Source organism: Columba livia, chromosome 7 (genome assembly GCF_036013475.1).
Source record: "Columba livia isolate bColLiv1 breed racing homer chromosome 7, bColLiv1.pat.W.v2, whole genome shotgun sequence".
Lineage (NCBI taxonomy): Eukaryota > Metazoa > Chordata > Aves > Columbiformes > Columbidae > Columba > Columba livia.
The window spans coordinates 1312522-1337638 of NC_088608.1; the positions used below are offsets into that span (position 1 = coordinate 1312522).

The following is a 25117-nucleotide window of genomic DNA, read 5'->3' on the forward strand; positions in this document are numbered from 1 at the left end:
TTATTTAAATGTTGCTTTCATCATTTCTGCCAAGACAGCACCACCTCCATGGAGGTCCCGTAGCGTTTAACAGCAAAAACCCGAGGGCTTTAAAGGCTACGTGCTTGGAAAGTGCCATTTCCTAAATAAAATACTAGTGGAAACACCAAATTGACAAAAGTAAGCAGCAGCCCATGGGCTTCTGAAGTAAAGAGCACTGAAAAACTGCGGTTTAGAGAGAAGCCTTTAAATCACCAGACAAACAAGAGCCACCCCCTCTAAATAAACTGCATTAATCTATTTCATTGCTATCTTTAACCACTCCTTGCTCTTCATAAATATTCTCAATATTTGCTACTCATAAATTCCTCCATTTCCCTCACATGTACATATACCTCGAGTAAAACCTCACCTACTTGTAATCCACTTTAAAAGATTATTTACTTATTTTACACACGGTACATTAATTAAACAAGTTGAATCAACTGAATATAAGCACAATTAACTAAACCAGTAAAGCACATGAGCAAAGCAATATATAAATGTCCATTTCCCCACGACAAGCTGGTGCAAATCAATGTGTTGTCCAGCACACAAGAGGATTTTATATTCCCGGTTAATTCCACTTTGTCCTAAGCGGGATTCTGGATTTTAAAGGACCAAGTGATGAAGAACTCACTGCATGACAATGGCACAATATTCCTAAATGGTGCACATAACATCTTTAATAATTATTATTCTGTGGAATAGGTCTTCATTTGCCATTCCCTAGGAGGAGATCTAGACACGCTAGAACAAAGTGATTCATTTTGCCTAAAACTAAGAGGGGAAAAACAAAAAATCAAGTTTTATCATTACTTTTGGCATATTACAAAAAGAATGCAATGCAATAGCAGACTGATGCAGCCTTTGCACTGTTATGGTTTTTATACCAACTGTACACACGCTCATGTTTAAATGTTTTAAGTGCCCAGTTCAACTTCATTAAAAAGAACAAAAAAACCAAACCCTCGCACACCATAAAATAATCCGCTTATAAAAGGAAGTGAAATTCAACAAAAAATGCATTAGAGATTAGAGATCTAATCTACTTTGTTTTGCGTCAGGAAAAAAACAACCACCAAAAAAACCAACATATTATGCTCCTGTCCAAATGTATTGACTGAAATGAAAACACCCCAAAATCTATAAAGCTCAAAACAAAGACATGGCTCCAGTTCTCTGGAAGAAAATGTCAGGAGACTCCATCCAATTTTATTATAGATACACAAAAAAAGAGAAAAAAAATCCAAGTTTTTGAACTGAGGGTCCAAAGAGAATTTCCTGCACACACCTGCCTGACGCGCTTGGCAAATAATTATAAACAACAGCTTTTAATCAGTTATGATAAAAAAGAGAACTCACAGGTTTTCAACCATTTCATCGCCACCCTATGGCGAAACAAGTTAGAAATTCAGTTTGAATAGGGAAAACCAGAAGCTAAGCATAAATGCATCTTTACATTTCCCTACAGAGAGTGGTCAGGCATTGGAATGGCTGCCCAGGGAGGTGCTGGACTCACCGGCCATGGAGGTTTTTAAGCTGAGATTGGACATGGCACTTAGTGCCATGATCTACTCAATGGACTGGAGCTGGACCAAGGGTTGGACTGGATGATCTCTGAGGTCTTTTACAACCCAATCCATTCTGTGATTCTGTGTGAAAGTAGAATGCTCCTTTACAAAATACAATATACCCCTCCGCACTAACCTTTGATACGTTAAAACATTCTATAGCATACTACAGCGAATATTTTCCTTCGGCATCGCACAGCAAAACCTGCTGCTGACCACGGCAGCTTCACAACAGAATTTGACCAGTTTCATCTAAATTCATCTAAAAATTCAATTACATTCTAAATTTTGCAGATATTTTCTTTTGCTGTCTCTCAGTGCTGTAGCCAAAGCATACACCTAGGTACCGCGCGTATAAAAATACTCTTTGGATGATTAGATTTTAAATTATCTCACATTTCAGAGCAAGCTGTGCAAACCGCAGGAAAAATTACTGAAAAGCCCAACTTTTCCAGGAATAATTCCAGCAGTCCCAGGCAGCGCGTGGGCAGCTTGTTCTGAATTGCTGTCTCTGGTGTAAAACAGCACAGCAAATGAAATCCACACCAACCGTGTTAATGCAGCGCTGGCTCCATGTGCACAGAAACTTAACACACTTGCACTGATTGACACAACCTCATTAAAGAGGGGAAAGAAGAAATTAAACATCAGCTTTATTCTTATTCCTGCAAGCCTACGAGCAAAACTTGCCTTATAAATGAACTTTTCTTAACTTGTACATTTGTACTGGACTGAGCTACCAAATCTGTATTTTAATTTATTTGAAAATGTTGCTTTGCTGGTCAAATGTTTGTAAACTTGAAAGAGAGTGTTACTATTAGTAGTATTTCTTGATGAAAGAAGAAAACGCCACGAGGACAGATCACAACACAGCCCATTGCAAAACACTAAATGTCATGTCATGGAAAAAACAAACAAACAAAATTAAAAGGGAAGAAAAAGAACATTTGGGGCAGGTACACTCAGCATTGTAGGTGCAGAAAACTGAGCAGTTCAGGAGTTAAATGCTTCCAATTTATTTCTAACCTTAATCAAGCCCTAAGAATAAAGTTATAAAAATTCACTGCAAAAAGATGAATTTGCACATTAAAAAAAATTATAAGATTCTATCATGCTTTAAGCAAACGCAGCCAATATTTATAGTGAAAAAAATGCAGATAAGGCAGGAAAAACAGTTAGAGAAGAGAGCAATGTGCAAGATCTAATTGATGGGAGCAGCTTCTCCGGGCATATGGAAAAATGAACTTGTGTTCAGCCCAAACCCACCAATCCCTCAGTGCGGGGGTTAGAAAAGAATATCAGTGTTCACGGTTGTAGGATAACAGCGAAATAGAGCGCAACACGCTGCTAACGCACTCCGCTTTTTAAAGGGGAACAAATACCCATAAATTTAATAGAAAACGTTCAAAGAGACTTTAAGGTATGAACCGGGGGTGAGTATTTGCATTAACGGTTCTATACGTACGTATATCAATCCATGAAAAAATACTTTTCTGTACATTTGCCGGTAGTTTTTAAACAGTTTGAATACATGGATTAACTGTTCTATGTTTTCTGGTGCTGTTTAGCCTTGGGGAAGCTTTTAGCTCTTTAAAATACAACTCAATATTGGGGGTCAAGTCCCACCACTCAGCTGCAGTAATTCGCTCTAATGCACCATCACACCAAGGCCACACAACTCAGTCTTGAAACGCCTCCTAGATTTCATTAGACAATACGCCCTTTTTAGCCCATACTAAAGGTAAACGACACCTTTCTGCCACCAGCAGTTGGCATAGCAGAAAGGGCACAAAATACCAAATCGTATTCATTTCACTCACATAAATGCATTTTTCTGCGTGGCAACTCGACGGCAAGAACCCGGTTTGGGGGTTGTTTATTTGCTTTAATACAGAGTAGGATCCCAAGGACAAGAAGGAGGACATTGGAATGAAATTCACTCCAATTCTTCAGTCTTTATTATGCAAATGAAAGCTCATTTTAGCTTGTCAGGTTTGGCAATCAAGGCCCTGGAGAACATGTGTAGCTGAAAACTTTCATTACACAGACACGGATACTCCGCGTGACATCTATTAAAACAATCTCAAAGGATGGCATCTGGATAGAGAAACAATCACTGCTTTACAATAGATATTATGATTTCTCATTATTATTCAACTTCTATTCTGCACTAATACTGACAAACACAATTTTAGAGTATTTCTTACTGATAAAACTGATTACTATTTATTTCAAAAGTTGCCCCAAAACTCCTTGCTAGAAAAAATAATAATCATAAAAATAGTGGTTTACAGCTGGCATAAAAATCCTCTTTTTTGCAAAACAGCAAAGTTGCAGCATCCGACTCGGCGCGTCGCTTGCTATTCTGTACATCTTCTCCGTAATTCTGATTTCCCCGGTGTTTCGTTGTATTTCTTACAACCTCTACAGAACTCATTCAAGATGAAAAACTCTGTTGCGCTGCAGCTTCAAACAGTAAGGAAGAGAATCGAATATGGAGTGTCATTTGTAGAACGCTTTAAAGCTTATTTACCACGGGGTTCGGAAGGGCCGGAGGCAGCCCGGGCTCCCCTAACAGGGCTCAATTCTCGCAAACAGTCTTGTGCGCATTGACCCTAATTCGCAGACTTTTCCTGAAATCAGTGGAGCTTCATTAGCAGTCTGGGAATGTGGCATCAATAACAAGAAAGGAGTCATAATTTTTAGATAATATCCATTATAAAAGCTTCTGATGGTAGAAGTACATGAGGTTTCCATGAAACTTTTCCAGTTTCCATAAAGCTATTTTCTCCTGAGGCACCAATTGTCAAGAAATTGTGCAAGCAAGTGGGTCCAAATGGGGACAGGGGCTTTGCCAAAAGGAAAGATAACACCTGAGAATTTCCAGTAATCTTAAGATCCATTTGCTGAACACAAAAAAATAAACTAGAAAACCTAAAAACCTTCAAAGCAGCCAAAAAGCGCATCCTGCCCTTCCAAAGGAAAGCTGATCTTCCACATTCTGGGTTGCTGTTAATCCTCATAGGGATGACTTGACGTTTCTCAACACAGCTGAAAGAGCAGCTGCTTTGTTCTGCCTTGCAATTTACACACCTTGCCATCAGAGTAACTGTTCTGGAGAAAACTGTTGGTTATAATGCAAAATCACCCCCCCTGCATTGCATCTTCATTTCAAACCTGCTGCCTCCCAAATGGCATCTCTCAAGTTTCTAGAAATGATGATACATTTTCCTGCCTTGCACATTCAACCATCATTTCCCTTTAAGTATTTTCAGCTTTTTACAGGTCCCTGGGTTTTGTACTTAAAATTTTATATTGTACCTACATCATTAAAACCACTAATATTTATCAGTCTACCAGAGTAAGCAAATCATCCCCAATTTAGATGGAAACTACTATTCTCTTGTACTAAGAGACATAAAAATTTAAGCTATTAATGGGAAAATACATACGTTTGTTAAACCTATGCAGCCCTAAACATCAAGACATATCTATGCCTGCACATCATTCACGAGCTCTGCCGTGACAAATGAAAGCAATGAAACAAAAGCATTAAAAACTTAACTGAAAACATGGCAGAAGAGCAAGGTAAATTGAAAGGAATAAGGAATGGTACAGCCTGATAAGCTGATGGAGTTCAGATGAGCCAGGCAGTGCTCTCATACCCAGGGCACTCCAGAAATCCAAATAGGCTTTATGAGGACACCTGGAAATTATTTGGGTACCAGGGATAATATTGTCAATGTGACACAGTTTTTCCACTTCAAAAAAAGTGAGAAATAGAAAAAATAACCAATCCCAAAAAAACCCAACAGTTCATCGCTTTCTCAATTAAAATCTGAAATGTTATGTAAAATTAACAACATTTTATTCGTACCTCTAGGAAACAGACCCGCGCAAGCTTTTCACACTAACAATTTAGTTCCAATACGACAACCAAAAAGCTAAAAAGCATCATTATAAGCCGCTTAATGTATCACGGGAAAAAATTTTTTAAAAATCCCATTTTAACATGTAATTTGGGGACTGGGAAGCGCCAGTTTCCAGGCGGCTCTAAAGCGCAGTTCTGCAGTTACCCAGCTTCTGGCAGCTGGGGAGAACATCATTCCAATTATGTCAGCCCCGCATCAGTTTTCTGTCAGCTACCACAGATGGAAAGTGCTTCTGACACCTCCCAATATTCCTGTGTTTGCTGTCAACAAGGTACAACTGCAGTTCTCAATATCCCCCGAACAATTCCCATGGATATTTGTTCACAAACTCCAATCACAACCCAGCTCAATAAACTGGACACATTTAAGATACTACGGCAGGAGTGGGTGATGCACAAAAACGCTGAAATACACACAAACTTGATTTTTTAATTGTATATACTTCATAGAACAAGCAAAGTACGTGTAAATAACTCAACAAGTTTTCCTCAATAGCAGCTCCAAGATTTCCATATTGGTTTCTGATACAATGGTCCTTCAATGGACCTGAGCAACTTCTAGAGCCTAAACACATGTACACAGTGAGTATATACATGTGATACTGGATAGTGTACTATACATATATATATATATATATACACACAGCATATATGCGCTGTACAAGTTCACTCTTAATGAAAAAATCTGAGAGATGATGTATTTTTACATCAAATACTTTCAAGAATAAACCTTGAGATAAACCCAATCTGTACAAAAACGATTAGGAAAGCAACAAAAATGCAAAAGCTGTGCTTGGTGCCAGCAGATTTCCACGGGAGCTCACGGACTCGGGAGAACATCATCCCCTCCATACTCTGCATTTATGGCAAAGTATCGTGTGACAGCCAAGGACATTTTCTGTCCCTCGGGATCATCACGTATAATACAACAATTTAATCAAATGACCCCATGTTCGGTTGGGGTGGGTTTTGGTTGGGGTGGGTTTTGTTTTGTTTGTTTGTTTTAATTGGTTGGGTCTTGGTTGGGGTTGGTTTGAAGTTTTTTTAATTGTTTGGATTTTGGTTGGTTGGTTTTGGGTTTTTTAATTGTTTGAGTTTGGGTTGGTTGGTTTTGATTGGTTGGTTTGGGGTTTTTTAATTGTTTGAGTTTTGGTTGGTTGGTTTTGGTTGGTAGGTTTGGGTTTTTTTAATTGTTTGAGTTTTGGTTGGTTGGTTTTGGTTAGTTGGTTTTGGGTTTTTTTAATTATTTGAGTTTGGGTTGGTTGGTTGGTTTTGTTTTTTTTAATTGTTTGGGTTTGGGTTGGTTTTGGTTGGTTGGTTTTGGTTTTTTTTAATTGTTTGGGTTTGAGTTGGTTTTGGTTGGTTGGTTTGGGGTTTTTTTAATTGTTTGGGTTTTGGTTGGTTGGTTTTGGTTTGGGCTTCTGTTCGCTTTGGTTTTTGTTTGTTTAAACTAGATCCCTTGGGGCCAAGTCCCCATATTTCTGAGCACCAGAAGCAGCAGCAATTTTCTGGTTCTGGCACAAGAAATACATCTTTCTCTTTTTTCTAATCCTGCCGGTCCTTCCAAAAGCAGCACCGGGGGCAGCACAACTTTGCAGCCGTGACCATCGTACGTGGCACCAAGAGACCTCAGGAATCGCCTCTTACTATCTGGTATCTGTCGACACTTCCACAAGCTTCAGAAAAGCTCTTTTCTTGAACTGTGTGATGGAGACCTATAAATAAACTTAATGTGCTGTCACAACATCCAAATCAGCGCTTTGAAATTTTATTTGTCAACAAATGGGTGACAAGATTTCAGTGCAATGTACACACTCATCCATCCATCTATTAAATCTTTATGGCGTGCTATTAAAAATATTTGCTGCTATTGTTACTGCAGACAGTGCAATGCACACAGTCATCTGAGAGATAAACACGTTACTATGGAAACTACCCAAATGAACGCCTTCTTTTCTAAACTTGGCCATAACCCCAAACTTTTAGCACAGCGGCCAAGTGTTTCATTCACTTGCTTTATATGATCATAACACACAGCTTTTCTCTTTGAAAAAAATACATTATAGGATTTGAATAAATGAACCATCCTCTTCTACTGAGTTTTCTTCAAAATATCATTTTAACAATTTCTACTGGTTTTATGACAAAGACTTTCTGCAGCTCTTGAGAACGCAATTAACACAGAAAGTAAATTTGCATAAAAGCATTAGACACCAAAATGCTCATTGCTCACATACATTCGTTTTAATTAATCACACTTTCTTCACAACTACTGTTTTGTTCATGGCACTTGCTCCCCAGTTTGTTATTTGGAAAGCAATATTTTACTTCCCCTGAACTCACTACATATTTTAATCTTAATCTGGACAAAAAACTGCCAAAAACAAGTGTCTCCAAAGACAGCTTTTCAAACAGCGAATACTACATTTAACTAACATATTATACTTGAAGTTGAAATTAGAGATTAGTGCGTTTTCTGCAGTAAATACTTTTCCAAAGAAGTGCTGGTCTTGCACTGCTCAGGTCACCTTATTAGACACGTTATGACACCCTTGGCGGCAGCTGGCTTTACTATTACGTATGTAGCAAATATCTACAGCTCTGGTAATATTACATATACCATTTATGAATTTGTTTCAGGGTGTAAAACCCTTCTCCCAGCTATTTAGAATGATGCATCAATTATGTGTTGAAGAGCACTTCATTTGTGTGTACAGACAACTAGAATTCCAGAGTTAATAAGAACATTTTCACAAAATTGCCATAAGACAAACAAAGAGAACACTCAAGCCATTTTTTACACAAAAGGACCGTGGCTCCAGCTTTTACACACTGTACCTTCTTCCATACCTTCATCACAAGGCACCCGTTAATCTCGCACCTTGGAATTTAATAGCATTCCAGTATGATTTAAACATCTCCTTCTTTGTAAGCTCAGTGTGCTGAGTAAATTGTGCATTAAAGAAAATGCTTCTGATTCCCTTCCTTGGGCAGTTGCCTTTCTGCTTATCTGCCATTCTGCCCATCCAGTACTTTAAATAAGATGTACTTTGAGTAAGACCAGATACATTCCCACACACACACACACACCTTACAGGGAAGAAAAAACAAGAAACCCCACAAACACAACAGACCTTTCCTTGAGAAAGATCTGAAACAGAGTTGCCATTAACCCTGGCACTGAACATGACCAAGTTGCACAACTCTTCGCTGGAAGCCACACAAGAACATGGGACAGAACAAGCACTATCTCATTTCTGTTTGGGGAGGAGTCAGATCCAGCTCCCACTCAACATGATGCTCTCCACTAAACCTCCCTCTCTCTTGTAGCTCTTCTGAAATGAAACCTCCCTCTCTCGTATAGCTCTTCAGGCATGGTCAGACCTACTCCCAACCTCCTGAAATTCGAGGTAAAACCTGGGTTTCCAGGTTTTGTGCAGCTTGCTGCCTGCCCCTCTGGGAACGTGATGGGACCATGATGCTGCTTCTGCATTATTGATGGCTCTGGGAAGAGCTTCCCAAGAGTCTGTCTGATGCGTGTCCTGGGAAATAACCCTCTGTCACCTCCTCAGCATTTATCACCCAAAGAACCCTGTGTTGGGTACCCAAGGAGTGTTCACACTGCACCAAAACCTCGGGAGAAAGGAGCAGAGGCACAACCCGACCCTCCCGATGGGGACGCAGAGCTGCCCAATCATCTCATATGCAATAATTACAACACAATTACAGCACGTTTACCTCTTTCACCTCTAAACACCCCATTCTGCACCAGCAGAATCTTCCTAATTAATGACAAGGGTGATGGATTAAGTGACTTCAAACGCTGGATTGCCACGTCCCATTCAAATTTCTCTTAGTATATTGATTCTTGCTGTGGCTTTCCTTATGGAAATACTGTAATTATATGACTTTTTCTGCTCACAGTTCATCTGCATTCTCAATTAGAGGTATTCAGAGCCTGACAAATACACTATTAACAAGACAAAGGTGATGGCACCCAGGCAGGTACTTTACAGCAAAAAAGCAGCTCCATTTCAACTTAAAGACTCAGCAAACTGGCTTCAGCAAACTGCTGGATCAGAAGATAACGATTAAAAAACTCCTCTAATTATTCCACCAGAACACACGTAATTCAGCAGAAACAAATGAAGACATTTTGCTAAATCTCTGTAACAAAGCAAAAAAAAAATATATATCTTTATTATCATTATTATGATGTCACATCAGTATGCATATCTACTATAACAAGAAATATTTAGGATAGTGGAAAAAAAACCCGAAAGTCAGACAAATTAACTTTGAATGTAGCAGACGGGAATACAAGTTTCACTCCAGAGCACACGCACTCATTTGGAAAAGCCTGTACAGTGTTTAAAGTCTGTGAATACACCAACAGGAAACCCCACAAACTACCTGCTAAGTTACCGAAACAGTTACAACTGACAATAAGAAAAAGTGGGTTGTTTGCAACTCTTTATGCAAGTCTTTGTTCAGTGAATTGGCAGCCCCCACCTGCTGAATAATGTTTTCCTAAAACCAAAATCTTTTAGATGAGAATGTTCAGTGATTCTTGTTTACAGGAATTGGTGTAATTTAATGTCACCAAGCAGAGCAGAGGTACCAGTGAAGTACGTGTTTTTAAAGTTAAGAGCATTGCTTTATTTTATCTTCCCCTTTTAAAAAGAAATCAAGAACTTCAGGATAAAGTAGATTAACTCTGCTTTTTCTCAGTATGTTCTTTCGTGGCAGAAGCCATCTGGAATTTCAGTAATCCCACCAAAAAGCCAAGCAATCAGCTTCCAATAAAACGGCGCTAGTGTCCCCACACATCGCACACTTCATACAAAATTATTAAAGTACATGATAATCAAGTATTCTTCCAGGATCACAGCAGAACACGCACAGTTGTAACACACTCAGTATTGCTTTTGCCAGGCTTTCAAGTGGAAATAATGTCACGTTTTCAATAAGTGTTTCTGAAAACGAAGAGCAAGCAGCAGCGGCGCTGCTCTTAGAGCTTCTGTGCGCAAAGCTCGGCTCTTCAGAACACGCACAGCATGTGAAATTCAGTAAGTTAAATGTAAAGAAAGAATAAGTCATTTCAAGTAGTTCAGGCAGCAGAGCATGTCAAAATAAAGGCCAGTAGCACATGGTGTTGTGCTGACAAAAACGTGTCAAAAAGGTGATTTCATACTGGCGAGCTGCAGACATTCCCATTTAAATGTGAGTCGTGGTAGCAGGGACACGCGCTTATGGTTTGGGGTTTCTTTTCAGCCTGCATTGACTTCAGAGTTGTTTAAATAAAGTCTATCATTCTAATATTTCTCTTTACAAATTACCCAATTACACTGCAAAAAACACAACTGATTAAAGACCTATCACAAGGTGTAATCAATCCTGAGAAAACTCCGAGGCATATTTCAAAACCAGTCTACAATCACTTTTCTGCAGCTGTGTAGGTAAAATGGGTTGTTTTAGTCACAACATGCCAGATTCTTGCCTAATATTTTTTTAAAAATACAATAATTCAATTAAACAGGGAAAAGAAAACAACAACTATAGCAACAAACAGCATTTTTGTTTGAAAAAACAACTTAATTGTTCTTTTAATTTTTAATACCATGTAGCTACTTCTATGATTGGAAGGTCAAAGCGCAGTGTCCCAAATACAATCTGAGTGAGGACTACCAGGGCACAAACCCATCACTGAATGGTATTTTCATTTCGAATTATTGCAAAATGATCAACTCAAGCGAACCACAGCCCCAAAGTGCTTTTAGAGGGATGACCATGATTTATCCTGCAGATAAATCCACCTCAGGATGGGCACTACAACGTATTTATGTATTTATGATGAGAGGAACAGCCTCAGACACAATTTTCATCTCTTGTCAACACTAAACACATTACAAAAGCAGCTGCACTAGTTGTAATTAATCTTGTTTCAATCCTATTAGAGTTTCAAAGGCTCCTCCTCCTCCCATATGCCAAACCTGAACTTCTTAAGAATAGGATGTTAATTTACAAGGAAAAACAAACACCTGTATTTCATAAATATTCCTTCTTCTTGTGAATTTCCCATAGATGTACTTATTTTTATAGTCTGAACTGAATTCGGGAGCCCACGTTACGGTTCCTACAGTCGCATCAGGTTCATTGCAAGCACTAAATCACTGCGGCTGTTCTCTAAATGAGCAATTATGAACATGAAAACTCGTAGAGTCCATCAAGGTTCAGTTTCCACGAACTCTCCTTAGTAAATGACATTGCTAAAAATATTTGGAGCGAGATGGGACACTCTGCTCCATCTGCATTGGAGACTTGATCCTCATATTTTCATGCGGTAGAAGGAATCAAAGCATCTTTTACAATGATAGTTTCAGGCAGAGTTTAGAAGCAAGCTTACAGGGATCTTTCACCGATAAAATAACAGCCTCAATTCTCTTATAGGTTAAATGACTTCTGATAACAATGGTTCTTAACATACTTACTTTGATTTTCTCTTCCATATATCAGAGTTTCACCGAGGAAAACATCCAAGACTCAGGCAAAGCTCAAACACTAAAATAAACTGAAACTAATTCAGAAACCACTAAAGTGCTATGGAAACAAAGCACTTCAGATCCTGGTATTTTGTCTGTTTGAACTAGAAAAACGACGTAGACAGCAGAGAGAAGGATATATGGAGTCAAATACTCCAAGGAGGCACTCACCCCTGAGCGCGGGCAGCAGGGACCGCTCCTTCTTGTCGTCACATTTATTGCACTCGCTGAAGTAGAGCAGCAAGAAGACGTCGACGAGCACCCAGACGAGGGAAGTGGCCAGGACCACCTTGCAGTAGAGGAACCTCCTCATCGCTGGCGTCTGTCTGTCTGTCCGTCCCCCCCGGGAACAGGCAGGACCGGCCGAGCTGAGTCACGGCCCCGCGGGTGCAGCCCCACGGGGGAGCAGGGACGAGCATCCCACTGCCAGCAAAGAGACGTATGGATTAGCTATAATAACAAATACACAGACCACACTGAAAAATGTAGAGCAAAGTGCAGGGTGGAGAGGGTTAAAACTTCTGTTCCTTCCCATAGATGCCGGAATTTTCTGTTTTCTACCATCATTCTACAAATACCAACCATTTTGACTCACACATGTCATGGACAGTCTACATAACTTCCCTTCCTTTAGAAACACATATAATACAGATATACACACAATGCAGGGTGGAGAGGGTTAAAGCATCTGTTTCTGCCCATAGATGCCGGAATTTTCTGGTTTCTACCATACTTCTACAAATACCATTTTGACTTCCGTGTGTCTACGTAATTTCCCTTCATTCAGAAACACATATAATATATATACACATATATATGTATCCCTTTCATGCAAGGTAACAAATTTGCATAAAGATTACACAAAAAAACAAAGCAACGCTAACAGACTATTCTAATATTCACCATTTTACTTCCCTTCATTTAGAAACATTTTATATATATATATATATATATATATATATATATATATTTATATATATATTTATCCCTTTCATGCAAGGTAACAAATTTGCATAAAGATGACACAAAAAGACAAAGCAACACTAACAGGCTGTCCTGATATTCACCATTTTATTGAACATTAGACAGAGAAGCACAAAGAGCAAAACTGAAATGTTCATTACGTTTGTAATGCTATTTTAAATACAGCCTCTGAGCACTAAAAGCGATTAACTCTTACCTGGCGGAACAATTCTGAGTACCACCTCGCTACCGCCTTGCACAATTATACCTCACTCACCACCTACATATCTGGAGTCCTGCCTGCAACGCTAAGTCGGGTCACCAAGAGATAAGCACAAGTGTAAGTCTAAGGCAAATTTGCAAGTTGGATGAGGGTATTTGAGCAGGTCCAGAGAAGAGCAACAAGACTGGGGAAGGGACTTGAACACAAACCCTATGGGGAGAGGCTGAGGGAGCTGGGCTTGTTTAGTCTGGAGAAGAGGAGGCTTAGAGCTGAGCTCAGCACTCTCTAGAACTACCTGAAGGGCAGTTCTAGCCAGGTGGGGATTGGTCTCTTCTCCCAGGCAGTCAGCAATAGGACAAGGGGCCATGGGCTTCAACTCTGCCAGGGGAAATTGAGGCTGGATATTAGAAAGAAATTCTTTGCAGAGAGAGTGGTCAGGCATCGGAATGGCTGCCCAGGGAGGTGCTGGACTCGCCGGACATGGAGGTTTTTAAATTGAGATTGGACATGGCACTTAGTGCCATGATCTAGTAAACGGACTAGAGTTGGACCAAGGGTTGGACTGGATGATCTCTGAGGTCTTTTCCAACCCAGTCGATTCTGTGTGATTTAAACATGACACTCACCGTTATGGGCCGTGTCCCATGTGCAGGTTGGAAGCTTCACTTGGGCCATGGCCCCGAGCACTGAACCGCAAAACCTCCCAAGCGCCTAGAAAACAAAACAGAAAACCAAACGTCCTGACTGTCTTTTCTAGGACATGAAAACATTTCTTATATTTAAAAAAAAAAAAAAAGCGCTCATACCTTTTGTCCACATTTTAACCTGCCTATCTTAATTAATTTTACACATCCTGGTTTTTATCTGAGTTCTGAAAAACCCTCAGCGGTATCACAAGCGGTAGTTTTCCTGGCTTAAGTCACTGCTGGCCCAGCTTTACCATCATCACACTCTTGCCACATCACCTCACTCAGCAACATCACTGAGGAGTGACACTGATTTCTGTCCCTCCCAACGGGGTGTCCCCAAGGAACACACTGTGACATGAACTGCAGTGGCACACAGGGACATGAGAACCCAGCAATGAGAACTCCAGCCTATCTCCTCCTTCAATCAGCAGGTGAAAAACAGCCATCTCCATTTTATACAGTCCCTAAATAAAATAAATGTATATTACAATTTAACCACAGTTCATTTGAACCAATAAGATGGAATGATTTAAGTAGTTTTTCAAATTATTCTTGAAGCGCTATTTTACTATGTAATCATTAATAATTTTTTCCGCCTGTCTTATATATAAACGCAACCTGCAGCTCTTTTTCTTGCAGAAGTGATTTACAGTCAGTTGATTTAAAATGTCAAGGGCTCAGGAATCCCTGGCTCAGGTTAGCACAACTCATTTATATGTTAGTCAATGGGAACAGCTTAATTATAGGAAATTACAAAGAAAAAAAAGATAACAGAGATCTTTATTAGGAAAAAGAGAAGGGAGCCGAGGTGGCTGGAATGGGCTCTTGTGGCGCTGAGCAGAACAGGATTTGTCCAGCACCAGCTGGGACACAAAGGCACTGCCTCCCCAGGCTCTTCACAACACACAAGAAACTCCTTCCCTTCAGCAGTTCTGGTTTAATAGGAGCGAGCAAACCTCATAAGGGGGCACAGTCACGGACCGGCCATCGGAAACCCCTATTCCCAGTGCCACGCAGTTTTTAAACAAATGGCACGCACAGAAGCCGCAGTGTTTGAATACAGCTGGTGCAACAGGCTGGTAGACAGCAGCAATGATGGAAAACCCACCCCCCGTACACCCAGCATCTCACTGCAGGGAGGAGATGCAGCAAAGTGCCTTTGCCCTCAGGCTCCAACCTTTAATCCAGCCCTGGGCTGCTCTGCTATAAATGTGAGGATTACTCACGGCAAAGAGCCAAGCCTCCTACTCCGCACCCCCTAGAAATAACTTTTTTAAAAGAAGAAACTCAATAAAGTATTTCATTGCCCAGAGAAAACGCACCAGCAGGTATTTTGTTGTCCCTGAGGGTGGTGAGAGCCTGGCCCAGGTTCCCAGAGAGGGGGTGGCTGAACCATCCCTGGAGACATCCCAGGCCAGGCTGGACGGGGCTCTGAGCAACCTGAGCTGGTGCAGATGTCCCTGCTCATGGCAGGGGGGGCACTGGGGAGCTGGGGAGGGCCCTTCATCCCAAAACATTCTGTGATAAATATACTGGGCTTTTGAGCTACCACTTTAATAATAAAGCAAATTTTAAAAATAGGAACCAGTGGCAACAAAGCAAGGGAAATTCCTGCCCAAAAAAACCTGCAGTTTGGCAGTGTTACAAGCAATAAAACCAGGGGATTGTAATAGAAAACAGTATGCAAATTTAGAAATCATCTGCATTGCCAGCCTTTCCTAAAACTGCCACAATAAAGTGCTGTGGTAAGAGAATGTTATGGAGGTTGCAAATCCAAGCTCTGAAAAACTGGCAGAATTAAAGATAGCTGCAAACCCTGGACCTGCCTTTCTCACGCACTAAAAATACACCAGCCCCTCTGCAGAGCACTCGGCAGACCAGACTGGGGAAAAGGAAGCGGTTGTTCAGGATTGCTTATTGCGACTCACCACACAGCCCCGTGCCCTGTTTATTTTATACCACTCAATCCATGCCTAGAATGAACAATGTTTAATTTTCTCAGGGGCTCCAAGCCATGGCACTCATCACTGCTCTATCCAGTTGCCTTAAAAGCTTTCAATTCGCTTTAACAATATCTCTGTGTAATAAAAGAAAATATCTATCTATCTATCTATACATATATATGTATTATCCCCTCCGTAGGGCACAGACTTTCTGCTTCCCAGTGACATTCCTGGAGTCCCACCCGACACGTAGCCCAGGTTAGTGCATTGATTCAACAAAAGCCCGAATTCTCGAGCCAGTATTTCCCTTGTGGTGCTGAAAAGGGTCCAGCCCCCAGGTCTCACTTGCTGGGACCCCTCAAAGCCATCGCTCCCCTCCAACGCTGCTCTGGCAGGACCAGCATCCATCCCATCCCACCCTGGAGATGCTCCCCAGCGCTTACACCAGAGAGACAGAGAAAAATGAGCATTGCCCAAGTGACAGATCAGTCTGTGAAGCCAGAAGCACAATCTTCACGTCTTGTGACTCAATGGACTAAAAGTATTAAAACTAAAACAGGCTGCACATAAACACTTCATCTCAGGTGTTACCTGAAAGCCCCCAGCCAGAGGAACACCTTTCCGGAGCACTGAACGTGGCTTTTTGTACCATGTCTTGCTCTGGGCTCCTTTAAGGAGCATCCACCTGTTTCACAAACCAGCGGTTTCCTCCAGCTGCTTTTTAGTCTTTACACTTTGTTGGGGAGAATTGTGGCAATTTCAGGCTCTGCTGTGGGCTTAGGAGACATAGATTGCAGCAACACGGGGTGGGGGTAAGAGAAGGTCCAACACAGCAGCGCTTCAAGCACCACAGGCAAAAAACCCATCCAGAGGAACCGTAATCAAATTTTATCTCCACACTTCTTCAAACAGCCAGTTTCTGTAAATTAGTATCAGCACATCCTTGAATGGCCCCTTAATCTGTTACCGCTCTTGAGAGCCAGCACGTATTAAGTGTCCTAATCCTTGGGCAAGACAGAAATAAACTGTTTACAAAAGCTCCTCCAAAGAAAACCAGAAGAATTGCACAATTTATCACTCAGCACTTTTACTACAGAAGCACAGTTAGAGTCCCAGAGCCCATCTACACCCTAGAACCGTGACTACGTCTTCCAAATTAACATCAAAATGACTCTGATCTCAGCCTCATCTACCAAACCTGCAATACCGCAACTTGTGCAAAGCACCTTCTGTTGGCCATGGATACCCCCCCGACCAGCAAAACTGACTAATGACTCCGGATTATTAGATTCAAAAGGATACAAACTGCAAAACATTATTATTATGAAAGTACTTGTTTCAAAACAAACCAGTCAATTTCTCTAAAATAGAGCTGAACGTTACTTTTCAAGTCAACACTGATCTTAATGTCAGCTCTAAAAGCTTAATGAAGTGTCAACAGGAGCCAGGCCCTGAGAAAAAGGCGATTTAATCTAGTGGGTATTGCAGGAGATGTGAGGAGGAACGCCACACCTCCTTCTTTTGCCAGATGTGGCCACATCTGCATGCATCTCCAGTGAGCTGCGGTGCAGCATCAGGCAGGGGTTGCCTAGCAACCGGGGGATGCTCCTGCGGGTACCCGGCTCTGCCGAAGCCCCCGAGCTGCCCGCTCCCCCACCACGGGTCCCTCCGGACACCAGCCTGGCTCTCCAGCAGCGGGGTTTGGGGTTCACCCTTAGGGAGGGGGTTCCTTTTTCCCACTGCTGAGCGGTTCCTGGCTCCTCCAGCCTGTCCCACAGCTGAGCCCACAGCACCAGGGGGATGCACTGGGCAATACCCCACGGGATAACAAAACACCCCGGAATCCCACCAGCAGTTGTTGGGATGCACCAGGTGATACCCCATGGGATAACAAAACACCCTAGAATCCCACCGGCAGCCTTGGGGATGCACCAGGCGATACCCCACGGGATACCAAAACACCCTAGAATCCCACCAGCAGCCCGACACCTGTATCACAGGAGAAGAAAAAGGTGACCTGAATCTGCCTCCTGGTCAGTGCACACACAGACAAGTTCCACTAGAAGAGCTTTAACCAACAGGACGAGGCCAGGAGAGGAACAGGGAACCCAGCAGAACGTGCCTTAGCGACACCAGCACTGCCGTGGGATGGGACTGCGTTTCCATTCCCATCACGGTTATTACTGCAGTTAGGCAGCACATGGTATGTGTGCAACGCTTCACGGCTGAAAAGCAGAATCAAAAACGCCTATTCCTGATAATTTGTTATTTGCATGGGTGTTTTATAGTATAGGTTTGACTAAACGTCGCTGTATACAGCTGCGTATTTCCACAGAGGCTGTTTCCCAATACCCCTGCAAAGCACCAAACCACACACAGAACTCCTCCTCCTCTCCTCCTTTACATCCCTCTAAATGCACAGTATTGAGGAGGAAAAAAAATACACTGCTGGGGGAGGAAAAGGGGGCAGAAAAGTGCCTTGGTTGACCTTTTGGGGCACACACCCATCCCTGTGTGCAGCTTTCAGACAGCAGGTGCATTAGAAAGATGAGCGAGTGGATGGAGATACGTTCCTCCTCTGGCTCCAGGGGCAATTTCCAGCCTTTTCATTATCTAACCGAGGCATGCTGCATTTGCTGGTGCATCTGCTATTTGTCACGCAGACCGTTCTTTTAGCGTGTGCGACTTCACACCTCCATCAGCACTGAAATTTATCCCGTTTGACATCTCTACGTGCTGGCAAGCATCTCAATTCACCGCCTTTCAAATACTCCTCTCGTACGGACTTGAATGATTTCAGGCTAAAGGCAAAGAAATAGAAACCTTCAGATGGCCATAGATGCTGCTCTAATAGTGACCACAGGAGTGCTATAGACGAGAATACCAGATCATTTTATGGACCAGTTAACTCAGACACATTAAATTACCGCTGTTGGCAAATCCTTGTTATAATGCAACATTTGACACTCAAGTGATGTACATATTAATAAGCGCTGAGCTCGTGATAGCAGCAGAATACTTAATTTTTAAAGAATGAATGCACCTCGGTAGTAAAAGCATCCACAAAGCCCTGCGGTGAAGCAGCGTTTCCACCTCTCAGAGCCGATCTACCCACACGTCTGCTTGCGAGGGGCCGGCAGGTCAGCTCACGAGTGAGCACAAACAAGTTTGCTGGGAGAAATTGCCGGGCAAAAACAAGAGTGATCGCAAAGCCTCGGGCAGGCAGAGCAGAGCTCCGCTCCTCCGAAACCGCCAACTCCCAGCCTTCACCTCTAATAACTCAAAGCGCGGTGCGCCTGTCCTGCCTCCCGTGGCTCTGCTGCGCTTCCCGAAGCTGCAGGAGTCAAACCAAACAATATTTAAGCGCCGGTAACAGAAAGATCTGGCGTTGTTATTTCTGTCAATCTGTGCAGAACCAGCGTCCGATGCAGGACTGCACCGAATGGCAATTAGCCAGCGGGAACGGACAGACCTCTAATAAATTGTAACTTCATCCATGGTATCACGGAATATGATCTCACAAGCTAAAGTCCACTGGTTAAACTTTGGATAGAATGTGCTACATCGCATTATAAATTAAATTTATCAGAGCTGCTACAAGAGCAACCGCCATTAAAAACCTGAAGAGGCAAGCTTGCTCTGAAAACTATTAAGGTTTGCAACCCTACCTTTCTAAAGCACACCTTAATTTTAAAATAAATACATTTAAAAGATATTTTGCCTACAAAAATCGTATTACTACATTGATCTAACCAAACCTTAATATGTACTACAGTCTCCAAAAACCATGAATCATCATTTAATAATATGAGCAGTTTATTAATTCATGTACAGCTATCTGAAGAACTTCTAATGCCAGAACTGTAAATCTCCAAGATCAATACAGGAAGCTCTTTCACATTTAGCAAGAAGAAAAGAAGTGAAAAAATGTCAGGTATCTCTAGTTAAAGCCACCCAGTGTTTTGTGTTTTAAGAATTAGTTTCTCCCCCTCTCTCCTTTCCTGAAATAAGCTGCTTGACATTTAAAAATAGACCTATTCTTCATCTTAAAATGCATTTCCATGACTCAGAAATTCGAGTGGAAAAGGATTAATTCATCTGCACTGAACGTCTTTGTAAGAAAAGCCTTCCCTTTATTTCGCGTTGCTTTGTTTGGACTAGAGCTGGGTGAGGACTAACACCGGCTCCTCCGGGGATCGATCCCCAAAGCGCCACATCCCTCCACCCAGGCAAGAGCAGCTTTTTGTGCCCAGAGACACCTCAGAGTCACTCGGCTTGCAAATAACGTCAGATTTGTGAAGGATTTATCTGGGTTCACTCCCTCGAAACCCCCTGCTTTCAGATACTGACTTTCTACTAAACCAGGCTGTCCCTACCAATGTGGGGGCACAAAGCTCCACCAACATAAAGCCAACTAAAAAAAATAAACACACCTAAAAACCTATGGGCCACCCAAATATCAGCAAACAATCCCAGGTGCTATAACGTACTGGAAGAAATCCAAAGTCCTCCTCTCAGTCCCTTTTCCACGTTATTCCCTCAAAGTGCAGCCCAGCTAATAATAGATCAAATAACCCCAAGGACTTGGGGACCAACCTCACTGGGTTCTCCTTACCTCGATCTGCATCTCCCTCTACCATCCCACCACCTCACAAGCTGCTGCACGACCTCAGCACAGCTAATTAGCAGACAAACCTATTTATTCTGGTTTCAGGTGGTGGGTGCCCTCCCACACACCAGCCAAATTAAATAGTAATGAGTACTTGAGTGGTATTGATGACTTGACAGATACCACCCTGGGTTTTCCAGGTCTTCAAACAAGAAGAAAATGCTGGAACAAGCCAGGCGGTGACACAGCGACCAGGAAAAAGCCACGGGACACGTGTCCGAGGAAGAACTTGGGCTACAGCTGCAGACCAAGGACTTCCCCACCAACCCTGGACAAACACAGCCCATGGAGACAGAGGAGCTGCCCAAGCACCCCAACCCTATTATTAACATTACACTAACACCAAAAACATAACTGACCACATTGCACCAGTCCTGCCGATCACACGGACCAAGATATTTGTGCATGAAGGGACTGGAACTGGAGACCGGTCAAGCAAACAGTGACCACAAGGCAGGGGAGGACATACCCCCCACAAATGCATGCGGCTGCGTCAATGGAAAACGTGTATTTCACCTGGTTTGTGAAGAAAATGACCTGTTGGTTCTTTTTACCTATATCACAAGACCAAAGGAACTCACTTATAACACTGGGAAATTGTAAGTCCTGCACTTCTTCCCATGCAACAGAACAACAGTCTTGAAAAAAAGTTTGAGAATACTAACAAGGCCATTTTCGACAACAAGCTGTCACATCACTCTTGCTCCAATTTAAAACTGATCATCACAAAAGCAGTAGAGTCTGCACTGTCCAATCCCCTTTTCTGTTCCCCACTCATCTCAAAGTTTTTGAAGAGAGCAGATCTGTTGCAAGTGCACAGCTCTCGCTATATTGGATTAAAAAACAAACATGCAAAAAACCCTGTATTTTCTTATGTTTGTAAAAGTGATGTACAGCCAAATGGATCCCAATTCTCCCATATTTTCAGGAAAAGTATTCTCCTGAATTCACCTGCTTATGTACAGAACCCACAAGAATTGCGTCTTACACAGAAAAAAGATTACAAGGCTTCCCAGTTTTTTACTTCCAAGCAATTCCGCTTTTCTTCTTCAGCCTTAATTTTTCCATCACCTGACAGTGGGGAATCGGTAGATCTCTCCTGTATTTTGCCTGAACCCAAAACACTTAACATTACGAGGAAAGTAACGCAATCCAATTCCGCACATTCCCAAAAATAAATTGCTCATAAGCTTTTGCCACAGCTGGTAAGGAAGGTAAGACCATGAGCCCAGCTCTCCCTGCTCTACCAGCACCAGCATCTCCGGAGCGTCGCTCACCCTGGGAACTGGCAAACACTCATGGCTGTGTACGGACACAGAGACGGGAGATACAGCACACGCTTTGTTTTCTTACAGTACTGCTTTCAGCACAGAGCCCTTCTAAACCTCAAAAAAATCACCCGGGAGAACGCAGATATGTTACACACTCTCAGTTTAATGCCGTCCAAACCCACTTTTTTTTTAAACAAGAAAAAAAAAAAAATCCTAAAGCATTTGTAGCACCAGGCATGGCTAAAACATTACCGAAAGATGAAGTGCCACTTTTCAAGTTATACCACATTTTTAAGCTGTCTTCATTAGCCTCAGCACCTTTGTGCGGTTTGACTGGCAAATGCAGAACACGCTGCCCACCGGTGATCAGACCTGCTATCAACCCAGGGCACAACACGGGAAAATTTAATAAGACCACCTGAAAAACATTACAAGCTTTAAGGCCCCATCTCCTTCCTCAAAGCCCAGTAACCATCAACCAGTTAAACTAATCTTTGCCTCTTGCTTTCCTCCGCATGATTCTGAGCACGGCTTAATCTCTCATTAATCTTTTCCTTTACTATTTCCAGCCACCCTGGAGCACCCAAACAAATATTCAGCCCGTTCTCATTTTGCAACAAAGAAGAAATAATGACACCTCTAGCAGCTATTTTGTTTCTTTACTATTTCAGATCAATTTCTTACCTGCAAAATGAACTTTATTTCCTGTTAGCTCGGAGGAAGTTTTTTACCGGATTCCTGGGCAAACAGTTGGCATTCTAACTTCACGGCGTTCTGAAGAAAAGCCCCAGCTCCAAAGCAGCTGTGCCCGGTCTCATTTTCGCTGCGTTTTCCCCACTTCCATCCCCGCAAACCAGCGGGAGCGGCGGGCAGAGCCGGCGCTGCCGCCCCGCGGATCCTGCGCTGCTGCCCGCGGACACAGCGCAGGGAGAACGGCAACAAACCGGGCTCGGAGAGTTCGGGAACCCGGAATTCACAGCCCAAAACGTTACCACCGTAAACACACTCTATGTGTGGATGCACAGTCTGTGCCCGCAGTCTCACAAAGCGGAGCCGGCACCAGCTCATTAGGGATAGACCTGCAAGCCAGGGCTCGGGTTTAATCACAGTTTAGCACGCATCGCTGCCTGATCGGCGCCTCCCTGATCGGCGAGGCCTCTACCGGGTAAAAACCTGCCTGGAATCCGCGGGGATGCGGTAAGGACGGGTTTACCGCGAAGCGCCTCGCCCGCCGCTCCGCTCCGCTCCCCGGGTACCGACCCCGGCTCGTCCGCAGAGCCGCCGCCGCGCACGGAAAGTTGATAACGGAGCCGGGGACGAGGCGAGCGGGGCGACCCCGCTCCTGCCAGGGACCCGACCCCGCTCCTGCCAGGGACCCGACCCCGCTCCTGCCAGGGACCCGAACCCGTCCCCGCTCACCTGCGGCGGGACCCCGAGCCCGCAGCGGCCCCGCCGACACCCCGCGCTCAGCAGCGCCGCCCGCCCGGGGGACAGCGCGGGGCCGCCGCCCTCCTCCTCCCCATGGCCCGGCGCGGCGGGACAGCGGCCCCGGGGCTGCGCTGCGCTCGGCTCCGCTGCCTCGCCGGGCTCGGTGGCCGCGGCTCAGCCGCCGCCTTCTTCTCAGCCGCGCCGCCAAATGGCTGCGGCGGCGCGGGCAGCGCCCGGTCCCGCGATACTTGCGGCTCGGCCCGGCGGAGCGGGAGCGGCGCGGGGGTGTCCCCGCAGCGGGGCGGGCAGGGGCGGCTCCGATACCCGCAAACAGCGTCGGCGCGGAGAGCAGCGGGCGGGGCCGCCCCGCCGGGAGGCGATCCCGCTATTTCGGGGCGGATTTGGAGAAAATGAGCGTCCCCCCACCCCAGCCCAGCCCGGCCTCCACGGGGACAGTGACCCCGCCGGGGTGTCCCCGTTGGCTTGTGTGCGTCGGTGACCGGCTGGTCACGGGTGGGTGCGAGGCAGCTTGGATCTCAGTGCCAGCCCTGCGTGCGGGAGACTCACGGAATCGTTCAGGTTGGAAGAGACGCTTAAGATCATCAACTCCAACCATAACCCAGCCCTGTCCCTGCCCCATGTCCTGAGAACCTCATGTCCGTCTGTCCAGCCCTCCAGGGATGGTGACTCCAGCACTGCCCTGGGCAGCCTGTTCCAATGCCCCACAGCCCTTTGGGGAAGAAATTGTTCCCCAGATCCAACCTCAACCTCCCCTGGTGCAACTTGAGGCCGTTTCCTCTGCTCCTGGCGCTTGTTCCTGGGGAGCAGAGCCCGACCCCCCTGGCTCCAAGCTCCTTTCAGGCAGTTCAGAGATCAGAAGGTCTCCCCTCAGCTCCTGTTCTCCAGCTGAACCTCCCAGGTCCCTCAGCCGCTCCATCACACTTGTGCTCCAGCCCCTCACCAGCTCCGTTCCCTTCTCTCCACTCGCTCCAGCACCGGTTAAATACCAAAAAGTTGTATTTCTCCATTCAACAAATAAATAAATAATTTACACTTTGTTGAAGAATGTTCACTGGAATTGATGTATTTTGCCATTTTCAGGTACATTTCAGAGACAGCACCTGCCTCTTCCAGAGTCTTTATGTCCCAGCAGAGCAGCCCCCACATGCACACCTGGTTACGGTGTTTTTCAGACCATCAACCCCCGATCCGAGGGGCCCAACCTCTGGCGGTACATTTCCAGCCTTGGCTGAAGTTTTATTCTCTTTGTGAGGCAAATCTCACTTATTGCGAATGGAAAGCATAAGAAAAAAGGCTGTCCATCCTGTTTACATGAGTAGCCAGGGACAGATTGCATAAACATCCACTTTTTTTCTCAGGGGGTAGCAGATAAAACTCTGGGAAGTTTTGTATTTTGATAAAGCGGGTTTATCTTGGGGTGCCCCCTTCCCCGTCTGTGCGTGACCAGACGTGGCAGTGAAAATGTCCTGACTTATTTTATTGCCAGTTGAATAATACCTTTTTTGCCACCGAAAGCTAACCGCATAACTATCTGCTTTGATATGAGGATGAGAAGCCTCTTGGCACTTTGTATTCCTTGTTCCCCCCACAATATACTTAATAAAAGCATTTTCAGTGTGTTCTAAAATAATATTTAAAAAAATTATTTGATGGCCTCCGTTTCTCTTCTCATAACATACCAAAAGGCCACTCAGAATCTTTTAACATCTCTTTGCAGTACAAAGGATGTTCAATGTTATGATATAAAGCCTGTAAAGTACTAAGTGACTCCTAAGGTAGACTCAGTATCAGGAAAGCAGAGAACTGGGTCTAGCACTGGAGCGCAAGGCTGGAAATCCCCAGTTC

General features: G+C 43.7%; 1 protein-coding gene across 4 annotated transcripts in view; it reads right to left on the reverse strand.

The window, feature by feature from the left end:
• The window catches only part of GALNT13 (polypeptide N-acetylgalactosaminyltransferase 13), a 111177-nt gene extending 87629 nt beyond the window's left edge, over positions 1-23548 (reverse strand). The window contains exons 1-3 of one of the 4 annotated variants that reach the window (XM_065070147.1): positions 23243-23538; positions 13878-13962; positions 12237-12488 (exon numbers count right to left, since the gene is read on the reverse strand). In XM_065070147.1, the coding sequence (XP_064926219.1) occupies positions 12237-12378 (142 nt within the window). In that variant the 5' untranslated portion in view covers positions 12379-12488; positions 13878-13962; positions 23243-23538. Of the gene's footprint in view, positions 1-12236; positions 12489-13877; positions 13963-22507; positions 23172-23242 lie in introns of those variants that run through there. The other 3 variants (XM_065070144.1, XM_065070146.1, XM_065070145.1) reach the window with 3 other exon arrangements.
• Positions 23549-25117: the final 1569 nt, after the last annotated feature.